Consider the following 16,590-nt stretch of genomic DNA (forward strand, 5'->3'; position numbering starts at 1 on the left):
TCAGCATGGTGATTCTGCGTTGGATCTGGGACGCAACTCGCGGCATTTTCACGTGCGTTGTAAGCCCGAATCACGTCCAATACACGGGCCAGCCCGATCTTTATGGTGAGCTTATCACCTCCAATCCCTCGGAGCAGCACCATAAGCGCAGATACGACCGCGTTCGAGTCGAAAGGTATCGCCGCAAGGTCCTCGGATGGAATTCTCACCTGGTTCGCCACGATTAGACGAGTGACAGGCATCGCTGTCCACCATTCGAGCCAGCTTATCATGGCCGACCATCGTTCCAACAGTTTCGACCGTTGTACCGGCTTTGCAGCCAGGGTGGTCGAACTGAACAGCTTCCAAATTGAGGAATTTGTTGACTCCGCCGTCTGGAATTTAGTGTTCTTTGCGAGCCTGGAAGTCAGTAATGTCGAGCTGTCGGGAAGAGCTCTTAATGAGCGCTTTAGCTGCCGATAACCTCCGCTTGGACCGCGCTTTGCGATTCTGCTCCAATATCTCGCAGCGGCCGGAATTTGACCGGACTCTCGTTGCGTGGTTGCGGCACGCTGTTTGTAAGTGCTCGAGTCGAGGCACAGTAAATCGCTTGGTGGATCGCCTGCAAATCGACGCTGAAAATGCACAAGTTTGAAGGTGGGGAAGGCACAGAAGACAGCGCACCTTGAGGGACATTGACAGGCCGACGACGCCCAATGGGCAGCGAATAGAGCACATTGGCGGGCGCAGGTGGTGTGCACGAGCCCCTCCCCACACGAGGCGAAGGAGCGCACAAACAGGCGCAGACATAAGCGCGCAGAGTAGCGTGAGACCGATTTCGGCGCACTCGATAGCGTATGAATTTTCAAGGTAACATTCTCGAACGATGAGACGCTCCAGGGACAATCCTCTCGGTTAGATCGATGCGCACTAGCCACAGCTTGCAGGTAAAGTAACTTTGACGCGTCCGGAGGGACGAGCAAGGGAGAAAAGTGGAAAAAACGTCGGACATTTTGAGGGGCGCGACTTTTTTTGATTCGCAATCTAACTCGCCCATTGTGTTGTCATCCTTCTTGCGTTTCGCGGTTTCGATTCTTGGCCAGCGAGAGTAGCTCGGCCTTCTGCTTGATCCCCTCACGGTCAAGAATCTGCACGCAGCTCGCAACGCGGGTTTGCGGAGTGCGAGACCCGATTGCTGTAAATTCTTGTGCGCACGCGTCTCACGAGTATACACAAGTCATGCCCCTAAGCGCGACAAGCAACCAGAGTGACATGCCTCGCTAGCTCGAACGTCGCGTTGAGAAATTTCCCGAGAATTTCACCACGCGAAAAGCTGCAAGGAATCCACCTCGACATCGACGTTGGTTACACCCGCCTCGTCTTGATCATCTTGTGAATCACTCGAACCATCACTGTCATTGCTGCAGTCATCGTCATGTCGTGCATGTCTTCGCTTTGACGATTCACGAGTGTCGAAAGTCCTCGTGCCTGTACAAGTCAAGATCTGTCGAGTTCTTGAAAAATCAGGGTGGAACATTGCAGCTCCAATCGGTTCTGGTCATGGTTGTGAACAAGTATAGAGCTTTGATGTAAGCGGAGGAAAGCGAGTAAGGTTACGGCAGAATTAGAGGGAAAGTGCGAACCTGAACGTATCGAGTGGGTAAAAGTCGGTGCGAGTGGAGTACTCGTGTCGGTGTACGCGAGGAACGATGTGTCGAAAAAGGAAAGCGTGCCGTTCTTTTGAGTGCATAAGAAGCAACACGATCAGTCGGAATGACAACCGCAGTTACGCATCCATTTCTGAGGAAAAGAGAACCTACTTGATCTCCCGTCATCAACCATTCTCCAGTAGGATCAATATCGAAACCTGTTTCCAGTCTCCCCGAATAGTCATGAGCATGTCTCCTATCGGTAAGCACGTAGAAACCGTATTTTGAGATGTACCGATACGTTGATTCGTCCGACCTTTTCTCTCGAGTCTGATCGGGTCGAGTGCCAAGTTGCGCAAATCAAACATTTCGAGGTAGTCTGCTTGTCGAGATGCAACAAACAACAAGTGGGGCATGGTTGGATGAAACTTGACCTGAAACGCAGCGCAGAGGATCAAAGTGTAAGCTTGAACAGGGCCGCAGAAACTTTTGGGGATCATGCACGTTACCTGGGTGACTCCACCACGATGAGTTGATCTCAAGATTCCAGAGAGCGGTGTAGAGGAGGATGGATCGTACAACCCGATTGTACCCGAGAAAGAACCTGCGGCAAGTAACATTGCCCCTTCGGATGGAGAAAAGTCAAGGGCCGAGATCAAACCTGGTGATGACCGGATTTCTCTAAGCTCGCTTGGTTCTCGAACTGAGAACTCGATGTTCAAGGGCATTCACCTTTTTGACCTGTACGAGAAGTGCGGTTCGGAGTCGTCTTGAGTCGAAACCCTGCTTCGCCAGGGCGCGAAACGTCCAAGATTTCGATTGCGTTGTCGAACCCACAGTACAGACTGTCGAATCGTCGAGTGAGTCAGACACGAACTAGAACCACTGGAATGGTGAGCTCTCTCACCTGGTTCCATCGGGTGAGAATCGCATGCTGTTGGGCGCGACAAACCGCTCCGTATGATCAATGATGGGATAACTCGCTCGAATCTGTATTGAAAACACGATAAGCGAGTTGAATAGAAAATGGGAAACACTTCGAACGAGGGCTCTCCCCTGCTCACACGTTGATCATGACCGTCCAACAGGTGAACCGGATGGTCCTTGACTCCTACGGCAAACGCAAACATGGATGGATCTGTACTCGAGGCACCTGGGTACCAGTCGTACGAGAGGAGCGAATCTGATGGTTCGTGATTCCAGACTTGCGAGAGAGGCGAGCGCACGGTCGACGAGTTCTCGTTCGAGTTGGGCCTAGGTTCGGATTCGGGGTTTAGCCAAAATTCACTTGTTGCTCGAATTATAAAATGGTACGTACAGGGCAAAGAGAGACAGGGAACGATCATCTGCCAAAGCGAGAGCGCAAGTGCCGTCGGGACAACTGCCGCTCGATCGATCAGCTCGCGATCAAGGACTCGGATCCTGTTCCGAGGGCGAAAGGACCTACATGCGAGCGTCCCGAAAGAATGCGCCCGAGTACATAGGCTTCCACGAGCGGTTTGGAGCGGGGCCCGAGGCGATGCAGGTGGGTTCACACTCGAGAGTCACTGCAGATGTCGACGCGCCCACATTGCTCTCGACTGATCCATATGCTCCTGTATTTGAACCACTTGACATCCGAGAGTGAAGCGGTGAGGCGAGTCGCGCCAATCGCCGACTGCCGGTGAAATTTCCAGAGACTCTTTCGAAACAGTCTGCTCGTCTCTATTCCTCTTCTCGATTATCTCAGGTTCGATCATGAGTGACGACAAGAACACGAGTGCTCCTACTGGCGACCTCGCCTCGGTCAAGGAAGCCGTCAACACTCAGGGTGAGTCCTCGGGTTTTTTGATCAAGTTGATTCAAACGAGCAAGAAGTCGCGCCTCGTCCACCGCCCGCCAACCCTTCTCCTGCGCGCTGGTGAAGCGAAACAAAGTTCTTCGAGACACTCAGCAGCATCCCAAACACGTTTTCACAGTGACTCGAAGGATGTGACGCTGACAATCCACAACCCTTGCAACAGTCGAGTTCTACCTGTCCAACTCGAACCTGCCGTTCGACAAGTTCCTGTTCAACCTCTGGGCACAATCGTTCCAAGACCCTGCTGCCGTGATCGCTTCGACTCCGGCTCCGGAAGGATCTCAACCTCACCCTCAATCGAAGAAGCACCTCAACTCGTTCCACCTCGGATGGTTGCCTCTCGAAAAGATCGCTTCGTTCAAACGCATGCAACCTTACCTTCAATCCCCTCCTGAAGGACTCGGTTCGATCGATGCGATCGCCGAAGCCGTTCAGGCTCAATCAACCCAAGTCGAAGTGCGCAAGTTTGGAAACGAGTCCGACACGGGGTACGGATGGTACGTCAGGAGGACGAAGGACATGCAACGACCTGAAGACGCGATGCAACGTAGCGTCTATGTGAAAGGGTTCCCCGCAACCGACAAGGATGGAGAAACCGACGAGGAGAAACAAACGATCAAAGACTCTGAACACGCGTTGCAGAAGAAACTCGAAGACTGGGCTCGCAGTCTCGATGTCGGCAAAGTCCTCTCGTTGAGGATGAGGCGTGAAGACAAACCGGGACAGGATGGCAAGATTGCGCTCAAGGGACGTGGCAAGTTCAAGGGTTCGATCTTTGTCGAATTTGCCGAGAAGACTAGTGTCGACAAATTCCTCGCGCTCGACCCGAAACCGACTTATGAAGGCGCCGAACTCGAGACCAAGGCCAAGTGAGTTCAAGTAATTCTCTCAGAGGAGAACCCCCTATCCTGACGCACCACCTTGGTACACAGGGCTGTCTACGTCGAGGAGAAGCGTCAATTGTACGCTCCCGATTCGAAGCCCCAAGAGGCATCGATCCCCAAGAACCCTTATGCGAAATCGGCCAAACCGTTCAACGCATGGGCTGAACACCTCATCAGCGAAACCGGATTCCCGACCGTCCCTTCTGCCGCTTCGGCTCGTGCCGCCGCTGCGAACGACAGTGACGACAAGAAGAAGAAGCGCAAGGCCGAGGATGACAACACACCTCAAGAACGTGAGATCCAGTACGATGGAGTACGTTACAAGGCGCGCAAGGCGAACGGAGAGATCGAGATTGTCGACGCAGACCAAGTCGGTACCGGAGCGGACGGATGGAAGATGGGTAAACTGTTGAGGTTCACGATCGAGTCGAAAGAAGGCAAACCTGAAGCCGGACCTCGATTCAACTATGGCGATTTCAAACGTCGACTCGAACCAATTTCGAAACCTGCGTTTGTCGGACTCTCGGACAACCGACCGGTTGCGGGACTGCCGGACAAGAAGGATGGAGACGCTGAGATGAAATCCGAGTTCCCGGCCAAGCTCAAGGCTCCTCCCATGGTGGTCGCTTCGAGCGAAGTCAAGAAGGACGAAGAGGGAGCCAAGGTCGAAATCAAGGATGGTCAACAAGAGTACCCGGCCAAGGGTCAAGCGAGCTTCAAGGAAGTCGTCACGGACGAAGAGTTCGAGAAGCTCAAGCAACAAGTTAGCGAAGTTGACGGTCGCAAGATTGAATGGTCCCGCGCATCGGGTTCGTCTTACCAGAGCCAGAAGTTTGCTTTGAGAGACCCGAGTTCTGACTTGTTTGTTCTTTGAAACAGAAACGGACGAGCGTTCGCACCAAATGTCTCGCGCTCGTTTCCACGCCGAACAAGCCTTCTCCGACGAGCGAGGAGGTTACGGTGGACGTGGTGGAGGACGTGGCGGACAACGTGGTGGACGTGGTGGTCGTGGCGGTCGTGGTGGACGTGGTGGACGTGGTGACAACAAGAGGCAACGAAGGGATTAAACACAAAAAGAGTGCACCTGTCCTCCTTGCACAGTATAGCTTGATAACGATTCGATTTGTTCTTCTCTCTCTCTTCTTGCCACCTCTCTGATTTGCAAATCTGGTCGTTTCCCACACTCGGTCACGGCCGAACGATAAATATCGAGCGAGTTTCAGGAAAAACGACTGGAGCAAAGTTTGCAAGATGCGTGGCCAAAAGGGAAGGAACGTCTGTCGGTACAACAAGGGAAATTGTGGGATGGACAATGCCACTAAAAAACGGAGAGGTCTCGGAAGAAAGGTCGCCTAGGTCCGTTCACATGATGCAGCATTTCGTAGATGTCTGCGCTTCGCCATCCAGCGGATCAACATAGATCCAACGATCTCCGCACGGTCTTCCATCAATGTCGATAAACTGATCAACCGACGCTAAGGCATAAGTTACTCGAAGACTTTGAGTAGCCGGGACACAAACGCACAGGTTTGTCTTCCGGACATTTGTAATAGTAGGGTCGATTTGGCGACCCAAAGACACCATTGTTCTCTTTCTAAACGACATCGAACATCGGGTGGTCAGGTTCTTCTGTTGTTGCGTCATTCCGGAAAGAAGTGACTTACAAGTTGAGCTCTGGTCGGTTGCCGCACATAAGTCGCTTTCCCAGGTCCGTCATAGGGTACCGTCTCGTACCGAGATCCCATCGGAATCGATGACGAAGTCATCTGAGGTGACGACGGAAACAAGAATGCGCTTGAAGGAGAAGATTTGCCGCCGGCGAACGGAGCGAGGTGCAAAGATCCGGGGGAGAATGAAGGGTCAAATGTCGAGACCATCGGAGTGTGCCCCCGGACGGGAGACATCGGCATCGGAATGGTTGTGACAGTCGCCATGGGGAGGAGCAGGAGTAGGAAGAAGCAAAAGCTACGAGAGTTGTCGGCTCAAAGAGCGAAAGCCGTTTGGCACGCGGTGAGAGGAGGCTGGAAGTTTAAGACGGAAGGTAGATCAAGGAGGCAGGACAAGTGTTGAGCACGATGGTTCTCGAGAGCGAAAGGCGTTTCATCGGATAAACAAGGGATCGAGGAAACAACGGCGAATCGCGATTGCCGAATAAAGGGAACCGGAAAGGTACGGACCCCCAGGTATCAGCGCACAACGTCGAATCCAGCTGGTGGGCTTGGCGAGGTGCGAGGTTCGGTCTTTAACAAAGGGAACCTCCCATGTGCAACACCGTAGATTCGATACGCACGCTGATTGTGTCGAAACTCCCTTCTTCGTTGGGTCACGGGAGGGGACACCATACACGCCACGGCAGCACCCCGTCCGTTCTAAGCAAGTGCCGCTTTCGGCGGGACGAATCGGTGTTGAGAAGGTCGTACTTCCCTTTGTCTTCTCTTGTCAGAGTGCTCGGGGTTCAAAGGGCTTTCTCGTTCGGCTTCCCCGAGTCAACCCAATGTCCCAAGTCTAGACTGTTGACGGCGATCGGATTGCACAGCCACGGTCAGCAAGCGGAAACGCTCTGTTTTTCCCGGAATGTCTATCTCTTCCTGCCGAAGCCCTGCAACAACAAACATTGGTATACACATCAGTCTCGAAGCCGTGCCCGGCGAGGCAACCACGTAGAATCCGCAGTCTCAAGGCTCAACAAGAGCGAGACCGTGGCGCTTACCTTGAATGTCAAGCCGGAATCGGAATCCGATTCACTCTCATCAATCATGATGGTCTGAGGAGCGGCTTTCCGGGTTGTGCGCCTCGACGTTGAGGCTACGGGTGTGACCGCCTTTCTCCTGGATGAGGCTGACGATGCTTTGCTTCCTCGTGCATTGTCGCCAAAGTCGTCGTCGTCGTCGCTGTCGAGCTCCAAAGCATCTCGCTTGAGAGTGTGAGAGCTGTCATCGCTCGAGAAGGCATCCTCCTCTTCATCAGAATCCGGTACGATCTGTTTCGCTTTGCTTTTGCCCTTGGCGGCTGTGGTTTTCTTGGCGGGCGCTTTCGCTTTGCTTGCAGCCGGCTTCTTGCCAAAGTCAATCTTTGCTTGGCCCTTCTTGGGTCCGCCTTTACCGATTGCGAGCTCGGTGTACATTTCATCGTCCTCGTCTTCTGACTCTTCGTGCTGGATCTGCGAGTAAGAGCGTCCATTCTTGCCTCCAGCGTATCCTATCAGAACAGTCAATAGAGTGAGTTGAGTCTCCGTCAGCTGGACATAAGAGGAAGCTGTACCTTCACCGAGACCGAAATCGACAGCGTCCGGGATGGCGAGTTCAATCTGAGGACGAGCTGCGAGAGGAGCGCGAGGTACAGTCGAGCTTTTGGGCTGAATTCACGCAATTTTGTAAACTATCGTCAAGGGAATGCAAGCCAAACGGAGAGGTAGAAGCCGGGAGAACTCACCCGGAACCGCTTGAAATTCGCTCGACCAGCCCACTGAGCGGGCAGCTCGATATCGTTGCGTCGCAGTGCTGGCTCGCGAGGCTCGATCTCGAGTTCTCGCACGTTGAACATGGCTTGAGTGACCGTACGCCACTTTGTGGGGTCCATCTCGTCGTCGTCGTGCTCTTGATCTTCCCTGATTAGACGTTCGCGTTCGACATCCGAGTCTTCCTCGTTCCAACTCATCTTCTTCCTCTGTCGTTCAGGCATTGCTTTGAGGACCGGTTTCACAATCTTGAGCGCGTTGAAGTCTTCGTTCAGGGCTTGATCAATCTCTGCACCTTTGCGCTTCGACACCTTCATCTGAAGGAGTCTAGCTTGCTCTTTCTCGGCCGCCGCCTTTTCTGCCTTCTTGAGTGCTGCCGCCTCCTTCTTGTTCTTGGGTGGTGCGGTTTCATTCGAAACGATGACTTGCTTGGCTCGCTTCTTTGGTGGCGGTGATGCGTCGGCCTCTTCTTCCTGACTCACCTCTCTGCGTCTTTTGTCCGAGTCGGCGTCTTTCGCTTCCTTCCTCTTCTTCCTCTCCCTGCTTTCAGATGCCTCGACACTCGGACTCCTGTCCCGCTTCTCACGCTCCTTACCCTTGCTTCGAAGACTAGTTCCTCCTCCTGCGGCCTGGGTCTGAATGTCTCTCTCGTCTTCCTCCATCAGCCTTCGCAACCTTTCCTCCCTCGGTATGGATTCTCTGACCATCTCCTGATGTCGATTTTCACTCTCCCGTTGATTAAAGCCGCCTCGTGCACTTTCTGGAGGACGCTGTGGAGAGTCAAAGTCGTAGAAGAGAGGAGGTGCGGCGGTCGCGGCATTTGGATTGACTCGACGTTTCAGTTGAGTCGTTCTCGGAGGAGCGGAAGCGCCAGCCTGCGCACAAAATGCAGTGTTGAGGTTCAGTCTGGGATTAGACAGCTCGCTGGCGCAAGTGAACGCAGATGACGTACAGATGCAGAGACCGCCTCGGGATCGACCGAGGCCGAACGAGATCTCGAGATCGCTCCTCCACTTTCCTGCGAACGCTGACCAGCGAGTCGAGTAGACGCTGAAGTACCTCGAGCTGCTAGATCGTCTTCAACCGAGAGCATGGTCCCGAAGAGATCTTCCGGATTCCTCGTTTTCGCTCGACGAGTGAGCTACGTTGCCACGATCACCATATCAGCCTATCGCAACTCTGGCTATCGTGACAAGAACGGATATCGTTCACCTTTTTGGGCTGCTGAGTAGCGCCTGTATCTTCATCAGGGTTGCGTTCGTGGTCATCTCGAGAAGCTTGAGTTCTGAAACCGGTCGAACCGGAAGGGAACCCAGACGCCGCTCCCCCGAACTCCGATTCAGGATGGGTTCCTCCGACACCACCGGAAGGAAAAGGAGGTGTGATTTCTCGATTCGAAGATGTGACAGTAGCAGTTGGAGGTTGGCCTGCCGGAAGAAATCGTCAGGATGGTCGGTAACAGAGAGCCGTTCGAGGGAAGGGTGAAACGTACGCGCTTGACTCTGACTTTGCAGATCATCCTCATCGAGGTCCATCGCTGCTTCATCTGGATCGGATTCGAACAGGCTTGATGGGTCAACCTCGTAGATCACTTGAATGATCTCTCTCGTGCCGTTTATCACTCTCTTCAATCCGAGTCTATACCACAGAGCATCGATCAGTGTCAACTTCTGATCTAAAATCGGGGGGAAAAGGTTGTGCTCACGCCTGTTTGACCGCGTTCAACCTTTTCCTAACCTCAAGTTCCATACTCTGCCAGTCTGCGACGAGTACGAGCTTGTCCGCAGCGACTTTCTTGCTCTTGGCGAAACGATGAATGTCGTTCACAATGTCCTCAATTTCCGGAAGAGGCCGACGGAGCAATAGATCGCAAGAGTGGTAGAGGCCCGATCCGAGATTAAGCATGCGAGCATCTGCCGTACTCTATGCTCAGAAGCGAAGACACACGGAATTAGGAGGTCTCTCCGATGACACAAGCATTTAGAAAAGAGCTTACAGCAGATTCATCGTCTCGAAAATCGACAAAACCAATCCCTTGAAAGACAGTCGCTCGCTCTTTCCTGGGTCTACTCCAGGTCTTGGCATCGTAGGTAGGATACTTTGGGTTTGGTTTCGGCACATGCTCTCCGAGTTCTTGGGGCCAGTTGTTGTCGAAATCGATCTCGAGCGGCGAATGACCAAAATACTTTTCGGGACAAGACCCAATGTCGGGGTTGAGCGCGAGGACTGCTTTCTCGTATTGCGCGACTTGCTTGTCGTGCACTTGTTGCTCCTCTTTTGTGGCACCAGTAGCAAGAGACGCGGGAGCTTCGGGAAGGACGACGTCTTGAGGGAGGAGAGGCACTGTACCTGCCAACTGCAACGAGGTGAAGAACGTCGAGTTGACGATGTGAAGACCGAGAAGAGCAGAGATGCAGGCGTTGGTCGAAGGCGAGATGATCCGCAGAATATAGTGCGTGTGTTGCGGCGATGGAGTCGTCATCGAGACTTTGATGCCTGGGGAGCCAAGCTGTATAAGCTACGATTACCGAAAACAACGGGCGATCGGGGAACCTTACCGAGTGACTTGGCGACTTCCCGATGAGTATCCTTCAGCGCGTTTGACGAGAAGCAAATCACTATAGGCTTCCATTCGAAGCTGTGTACGTAGAAGAGAGTCAGGCAAGCGACAACAACAATGAGGCGAAAAGACTTGCGTGAAATGGTAGCCTTTGGTGTCCTGGAAATGGTCGCCATCTCGGATGTCAACCTCGAAAGTCTTGATCCCGGTGGTGCCGCCCCCCTCGATCGTCGGAATGAGGATCTCTGCATTGCTGTCTCTCCGGGTCATCGTGAGTTTGCGGTGCAGGAACATCTTGAGGGGATAGGGTTCCAGATTCGGGGACGACGCGGGATCGTACAACTTCAGTAGAACACGTCATATGTCAGCAGTCGTATGGACTAGCTAGTGCTCACAATGAGAATAGAATAATCTCGGGCTCACCTCGTCCCAGTCGTCGGTCGAGCCGGTATGCCATTCCCACGCACCGTCCTTGCTGATGGCGAGACTCTTGATCTTGTAATCGTAGAGCTTGTCTCGACTCGCTGGACCCTGTTTTCCCTGACTACTCGTAGCTCTCAACCCTCCTGCTCGACCCGTCTTGTATACCCGGGACGGACGCAGGTAATGAGAAGTCGGTGCCGGCACAACATCGGTTCCGTCTGGGTACGACCGTTGGGTCAGCTCGCCCAGTACGGCTGAGCGATAATCGAATGACAGACTTGCCTGCTGGCGAGTTGTGGAACGAGCCTCGCACGACCCACACCATCACTCGGAAGGGCTTAGTGCGCAAGCACCTCGAGGGAAGCCTCTCGTAGCGCTTCCCACTCCCAGATAGTCGTAGATCAGTGTGCTGCGTAGCAAGGTATCGCTGCACTGACGGGGGCGGGGGTCGAGTGATAGCGATCAGGAACTGTTTGATCTTACTCCCTGACGCTCTATCGCCCTCTAATCCCGACTCTTGGCTGCTGGCTATCAATCCTGCGCGCGGAGCTGTCGAATCAACTATGGTGCCTGTTGTGCTTCCGCAACGCTGGCTGCCTTTGCTTTTTCCGCCGAGCAGCGAGCCCCACATTCGTTCTGACCGTGGACCTTTGCGCCTCTGACATTGCTGCTCTGACACTGAAATACGACCTCGAACATTGATGTATACACGCAAGCCAGCGCTGTGTCGCTTCGCAGGCTCGACTCATCGTGAAGGCAATCGCGCGCAAACTCGCTTGACAATCACTCCTTGCAGTGCCATCACTTCGGGAACCAGCCTCTCGTGTTGGCAAGATGGTTCAGTTGGAACGTATTCGTCGGTCAACTAGTCTACTGGATCATTCTCGTGGCTTCCATGACGGCAGTCAAACGTGGCTGTCCGCGGAGCCGGAGGACTTGGGCTATTCTTGGTCAAGCTGGGCCCGCAAGCCGAACGGGAACCGAGCATATCCAGATACCCTTTGTGACCACGTGTGTACCCACGCACAAGCCTCTCAGACAATCGCTGGGTTCCCCTGAGAGCGTTTGTTCCCTCCAATCCCTCCTCTTCTCTTCACGAAGAAGATGCCTCGTAGCCGTGCGAGCCGCCACAAGCCCACACCTGTACTGACAGCGGAAGAGCGCGGTAAGCTTCGCTCTCGCTTGACTCTGCTTGAACGCATGGCTGATGTGTTATCGCTTCGACACAGTTGAGAAATGCAAGGAAGAAGTCCAGGAGGCGCTCGACAAAGTGATCAGCGGACGTCTTGCATCCAAAGAAATCACTCTCAGAGAACACATGCAAACCTTGCAGGCTCAAGCAGAGGAGATGCTTGTTGGAAATCGTAAATCGCGAAAGTCGAAACTCCTTCCACTTTCTTGCCAATACTGACCCAGATCTTGACCACTCATCGGGACCTTTCCTCACGATACAGCATCAGTTCAAGATGTCAATACGCTGGTGCAGCGATGGTACCACGTTGAGCAGCTGGAGCTTGGGTATGCGTATTTTCAAGCTCGGGATCGCCTTCATGAAGCGGTAAATCCCAACTGCTCTACTGCGCCGCTGAGGGACCACTCACGCACAGTAGACTCGGGCAAGTAGCAAGTCGAGCACTTTTCGGAGCAGGTTGCTAAGGCACACTCCAGCGATGGATATCTCAAGCTCTGTAAGTAGGCTCGCGACATTTGTCTTTCAGTGCCACTCGCTTATCTAAGGAAATGTTGCTGCAGTTGCAGAGGGTGAGTATTGTGCACCTCTCGAATCCCAGCTTGCGGGCTCAATCACGATATACAGCCTGCAGAAACTTCCTCGATTACTTTCCAACAAATCATCTGTCTTGGGCATCCATGATCCTCAATTCCCAAGTAGCGTGTGAAAAGGCTGTATCCTTTTGCGAGTTGTCCTCTTCAGGCGCAGACTCTTCAAAGTGCTGACTTGAGCCCTTTTTGGTGGTATTCAGATCAGTTCAAAGCTTTCCGCGACGACTTTGGCCACGCTCCAAACGAGCGATTCTCGATGGTGTTTTCCATCTCGAAGACAGGCCAGCGACTGTGCCAATATGTGCTTCTCCTGCGCAGATTCTCTGAAATTGTCAGCTTATCTCGTCTCCGTGCCGTTATGAATCACGACTAAGCCTCTTTCAAGAGCCAGATGCGCGACGCCAAACCCTCCCTTATCCCTTTGGCGTGGGACCTTGTCGGATGCCGTCAGACCTTCCAGGACAGGAAGGCAATTTTACAAGTATTCGCCTCTCATGCTCATCTCGTCGGATCCGAATCCAACCTCGATCCGGAATATGGAGCTGCCCTCGCCCAATTCAATATCCTTGCAGAGCACGGACAGCTCTCCAATAGGCACTCATTGTCCCATCGCCAACATGTCACCTACTTCTCCTTGGTATAACGCAATGAAGCTTTTTGGGCTGTCTCTCTTTATCGTGGAGCAGAGGCTGGTCCGGCTTCGGTACCACGTCGCGATACCTAGAACCGCCCATACTGGACAGCTTGCTCGAAAGCCGGAGCTCGCTCTCATGGCCCCTCCGACTGGGTAGAACCGGTATCAGGTTTTGATTCTATGATTTCGAAGAGCCGGAACGATGGATTGCAACTGATCTAGCCCCCGAGTCTCCCTCTGGCGCCAGTGCTTGGACGATGCGCAAGACTAGTCTAATCAAGTGGAAGAGTCTCAGCTACGATTCGCGGCAGATGAAGCGATGGAGCTTGACGATCACGCCTAGCCGGCCTTGCAGCGCCATCGCCTGGAGATCCACGCTCATGTGTTGGCAAGTTGCTCCAGTCGAGCTGCAAAAGCTCACGCGAGAAACACATGACAGTCGGCTGTTGTAATTGACCATTTTCGTGTCTTCCATGACGGTGACGGCAATCAGATATGGCTGTCCGCGGAACCGGAGGACTTTGGCCATTTTCGGTCAAGCTGGGCCCGCAAGCCGAACGAGGATCGAGCATCCCCCTTTCTGCTGCCCCCTGCACACAAACGCTAACCCCCTTCGACGAACGTTGGAACCCCCATCGTAGAAGATCTTACAAGTAACAGCGCTTGTCTCTCACAATCACCCCTCTTTCTGCTCCTCCGGCTCCTCACGCCCAGAATGCCTCGTAACAGGCTGGCTCGTCACGAGCCCACGCCTGTACTGACAGCAGAAAAGCGCGGTATGCTTTGCTCTTGCACTGCCCCTGCTTGAAGCTATGGCTGATGAGTTATTGCTTCGACACAGTTAAGGAACGCAAGAAAGAAGTTCAGAAAGCGCTCGACGAAGTGATCACAATACGTCATGCACAAGCCCCGCTCGAAACACTCAAAGTCGGAGATTACCTGCTGAACTTGCAATTTCAAGCAGAGATGCTTTCTCAAGCTCGTGAATCTGAAAGCCGAAACCCTCTCAATCTCCCGGTGATACTAACCATAGTTTGACAATTCTTTGCGATAGTCTTTGCCGATCCCGCGCTCGCGAGGGATCAGACAGGATTTCCCGTTCCATCGCATTCCACGAATCAGCATATCGATGCGCTGGTTCAGCAATGGAAGGGCGTTGCGCAGCTGAAGCTTGGAATCGCGTACTTCGTGGCTAGGGATCGCCTTTTGAAAGCGGTAAGGTTAAACTGCTCTAATGCGCCGCTGAGAGACCACTCACTCACAGGAGACTATGACAAGTAGCAAGTCGAGTACTTCTCGGAGCAGGCTAAAAAGGCAGAGTCGAGCGAAAGATATCTCAAGCTCTGTAAGTAGGCTCGCCACATTTGTCTTTCAGTGCCGCTCGCTTATGTATGAAAATGTTGCTGCAGTTGCAGAGGGTGAGTATTGTGCATTTATCGAATCTCAGCTTGTGGGCTTAAACACGGTGTACAGCCTGCAGAAACTTCCTCCACATCTTTCCATCTGGTGTACAGTCCAGCCTTCTCAGAATTCTGAACCGAGCTGAATCGCGAAGACAAATTATCTACTACTGCGAGTTCTCCTCTACAGGCGCATATCTTTTCCAAGTGCTGACTTGAACGCTTTCTGGCGGTATTCAGATGAGCTTGCAGCTTTCCCCAAAGCCTTTTGCGACCGTCCATATGAGCGAGCGCCCATGCTCCTCTCCATCTCAGAGACAGGCCAGGGAGTGTGCAAACAAGTGCTTCTCCTCCGCGAGTTCTCCAAGATTGTCAGCTTTTCTCGTTCCCCTGCCGGTATAATTATTCACTGAACCTACTTCCGGAGCCAGATGCGGGAACTCGATCACGGCCTCATCCCTGTTGCGAACGATCTTCGTGATCTTGATGTTGGCGGTCTGGATCTCGGCGATAGAAAGGCGATAGCGCGAGTATTGGGTTTTCATGCTCAGCTCGCCGGATTTCCCGTCAACCGCAATGTCGCGTATGAAATGGTCCTCGTCGAGCTCGAACAGCTCTCCAATGCGCACTCATTGTCTCATCGCCAACATGCCACCTACTTCACCTTGGTATAACGCAATGAAGCTTTTTGGGCTATGTCTCTTTGCCGTGGAGCAGAGGCTGGTCCGCCTTCGCTATGGCGTTGCGATACCTAGGACCGCCCATTTTGAACAGCTTACTCGAAGGCCTGAGCTCGATCTTATGGCCCCTCCGACCGGGCAGAACCGGTATCCGGTTTTGGTCCTGTCATTTCGAAGAGCCGGAACGATAGATTGCAACTGATCTGGCCCCCGAATCTCCCTCCGGCGCCAGTGCTTGGACGATGCGCAAGACTAGTCTAATCAAGTGGGAGAGTCTCAGATACGTTTCATGGCAAATGAAGCGATGAAGCTTGACAATCACGCCTAGCCGGCCTGGCAACGCCATGGCCTGGTGGTCTACGCTCTCGTGTTGACAAGTTGCTCTAGCTGAGCTGCGAAGTTCACGCGAGAAACGCATAGTAGTCAGCGGTTGCACTTGGCCATTCTCGTGTCTTCCATGACGACAGTCAAATATGGCTGTCCGCGGAACCGGAGGACTTTGGCCATTTTCGGTCAAGCTGGGCCCGCAAGCCGAACGAGAACTGAGCATTCCCCTTTGTACCCCGGTGTGTACCTACACACAAACCCCTCGAACGAACGTTTCCCTAGGGCTGAAGCCAAGACGAGAGCGTTTGTTCCTTCCAATCCCACCTCTTTTCGCTCGTCACGGTCAACATGCCTCGTAGCGGTGTGAATCGCCACGAGCCCATTCATGTTCCCACAGGAAAAGAACGCGGTAAGCCTCGCTCTCGCTTAGTCTGCCTGGAGGCAAGGCTGATGAGTTATTGCTTCGACACAGTTAAGGAATGCAAGACTGAAGTCCAGGAAGCGCTCAACAAAGAGATCACCATACATGGTGCACAAGGGTTGCACGAAACAATCAAACTCGGAAAATACATGCAAAACCTGCAATTTCAAGCAGAGATGCTTTCTCTCTCTCGTGATTCTGAAAGCCAAGATCCTCCCATTCTTCTGGCGATACTGACCATTGTTTGACTTCTTCGTGACAGTCTTTATCAATCCCTCGTCTGCCACGAATGCCACTGCTTCCCGATCCATCGCCTGACATGCGTCAAGCTGTCGCTCCTCTGGTGCAACAATGGCACGGCGTTGTGCAGCTTGGGCTTGCGTATTTCGAAGCTCGCGATGACCTCCGAGAGGCGGTAAATGAAGCCTCTCTACCCCGCTACTCGGGAATGACTTACGTACGAGAGAATCTACAAGCAGCAACTCGAGCACTTCTTGGAGCTGGTTCAAAAGGCAAAGTTGAGCGCTAATTATCAGTATCTTGAGCTTTGTGAG

At 53.1% G+C, this 16,590-nt stretch overlaps 4 protein-coding genes across 4 annotated transcripts; 1 reads left to right on the plus strand and 3 right to left on the minus strand.

Annotated features, from left to right (window-relative positions):
• Positions 1-1,297: 1,297 nt before the first annotated feature.
• Positions 1,298-3,110, minus strand: JCM15063_000495 (WD40 repeat domain-containing protein; the record flags this gene model as incomplete). The annotated part of the gene is made up of 10 exons (XM_076678413.1): positions 1,298-1,533; positions 1,623-1,716; positions 1,800-1,846; positions 1,924-2,062; positions 2,138-2,289; positions 2,361-2,473; positions 2,536-2,618; positions 2,693-2,882; positions 2,947-3,009; positions 3,076-3,110. The coding sequence occupies 10 exons, from the start codon at positions 3,108-3,110 to the stop codon at positions 1,298-1,300; spliced, it is 1,152 nt and encodes a 383-aa protein (XP_076534396.1).
• A 255-nt stretch (positions 3,111-3,365) lies between these two features.
• JCM15063_000496 (uncharacterized protein) lies at positions 3,366-5,419 on the plus strand (the record flags this gene model as incomplete). Its single annotated transcript, XM_076678414.1, has 4 exons — positions 3,366-3,438; positions 3,632-4,337; positions 4,401-5,161; positions 5,232-5,419. The coding sequence occupies 4 exons, from the start codon at positions 3,366-3,368 to the stop codon at positions 5,417-5,419; spliced, it is 1,728 nt and encodes a 575-aa protein (XP_076534397.1).
• Positions 5,420-5,714: 295 nt separating this feature from the next.
• On the minus strand, positions 5,715-6,286 carry JCM15063_000497 (uncharacterized protein; the record flags this gene model as incomplete). Its single annotated transcript, XM_076678415.1, has 3 exons — positions 5,715-5,813; positions 5,878-5,946; positions 6,017-6,286. The coding sequence occupies 3 exons, from the start codon at positions 6,284-6,286 to the stop codon at positions 5,715-5,717; spliced, it is 438 nt and encodes a 145-aa protein (XP_076534398.1).
• A 692-nt stretch (positions 6,287-6,978) lies between these two features.
• On the minus strand, positions 6,979-11,117 carry JCM15063_000498 (uncharacterized protein; the record flags this gene model as incomplete). The annotated part of the gene is made up of 12 exons (XM_076678416.1): positions 6,979-7,550; positions 7,614-7,707; positions 7,785-8,684; positions 8,762-8,950; positions 9,022-9,236; positions 9,302-9,447; positions 9,515-9,732; positions 9,806-10,305; positions 10,368-10,447; positions 10,506-10,711; positions 10,793-11,010; positions 11,075-11,117. 12 exons carry the CDS (start codon positions 11,115-11,117, stop codon positions 6,979-6,981), a joined length of 3,381 nt encoding a protein of 1,126 aa, XP_076534399.1.
• Between the last annotated feature and the right edge of the window lie 5,473 nt (positions 11,118-16,590).

Source organism: Sporobolomyces koalae, assembly GCF_050403365.1.
Source record: "Sporobolomyces koalae JCM15063 DNA, S_koalae_JCM15063T_v1_ctg14, whole genome shotgun sequence".
Taxonomy (NCBI): domain Eukaryota; kingdom Fungi; phylum Basidiomycota; class Microbotryomycetes; order Sporidiobolales; family Sporidiobolaceae; genus Sporobolomyces; species Sporobolomyces koalae.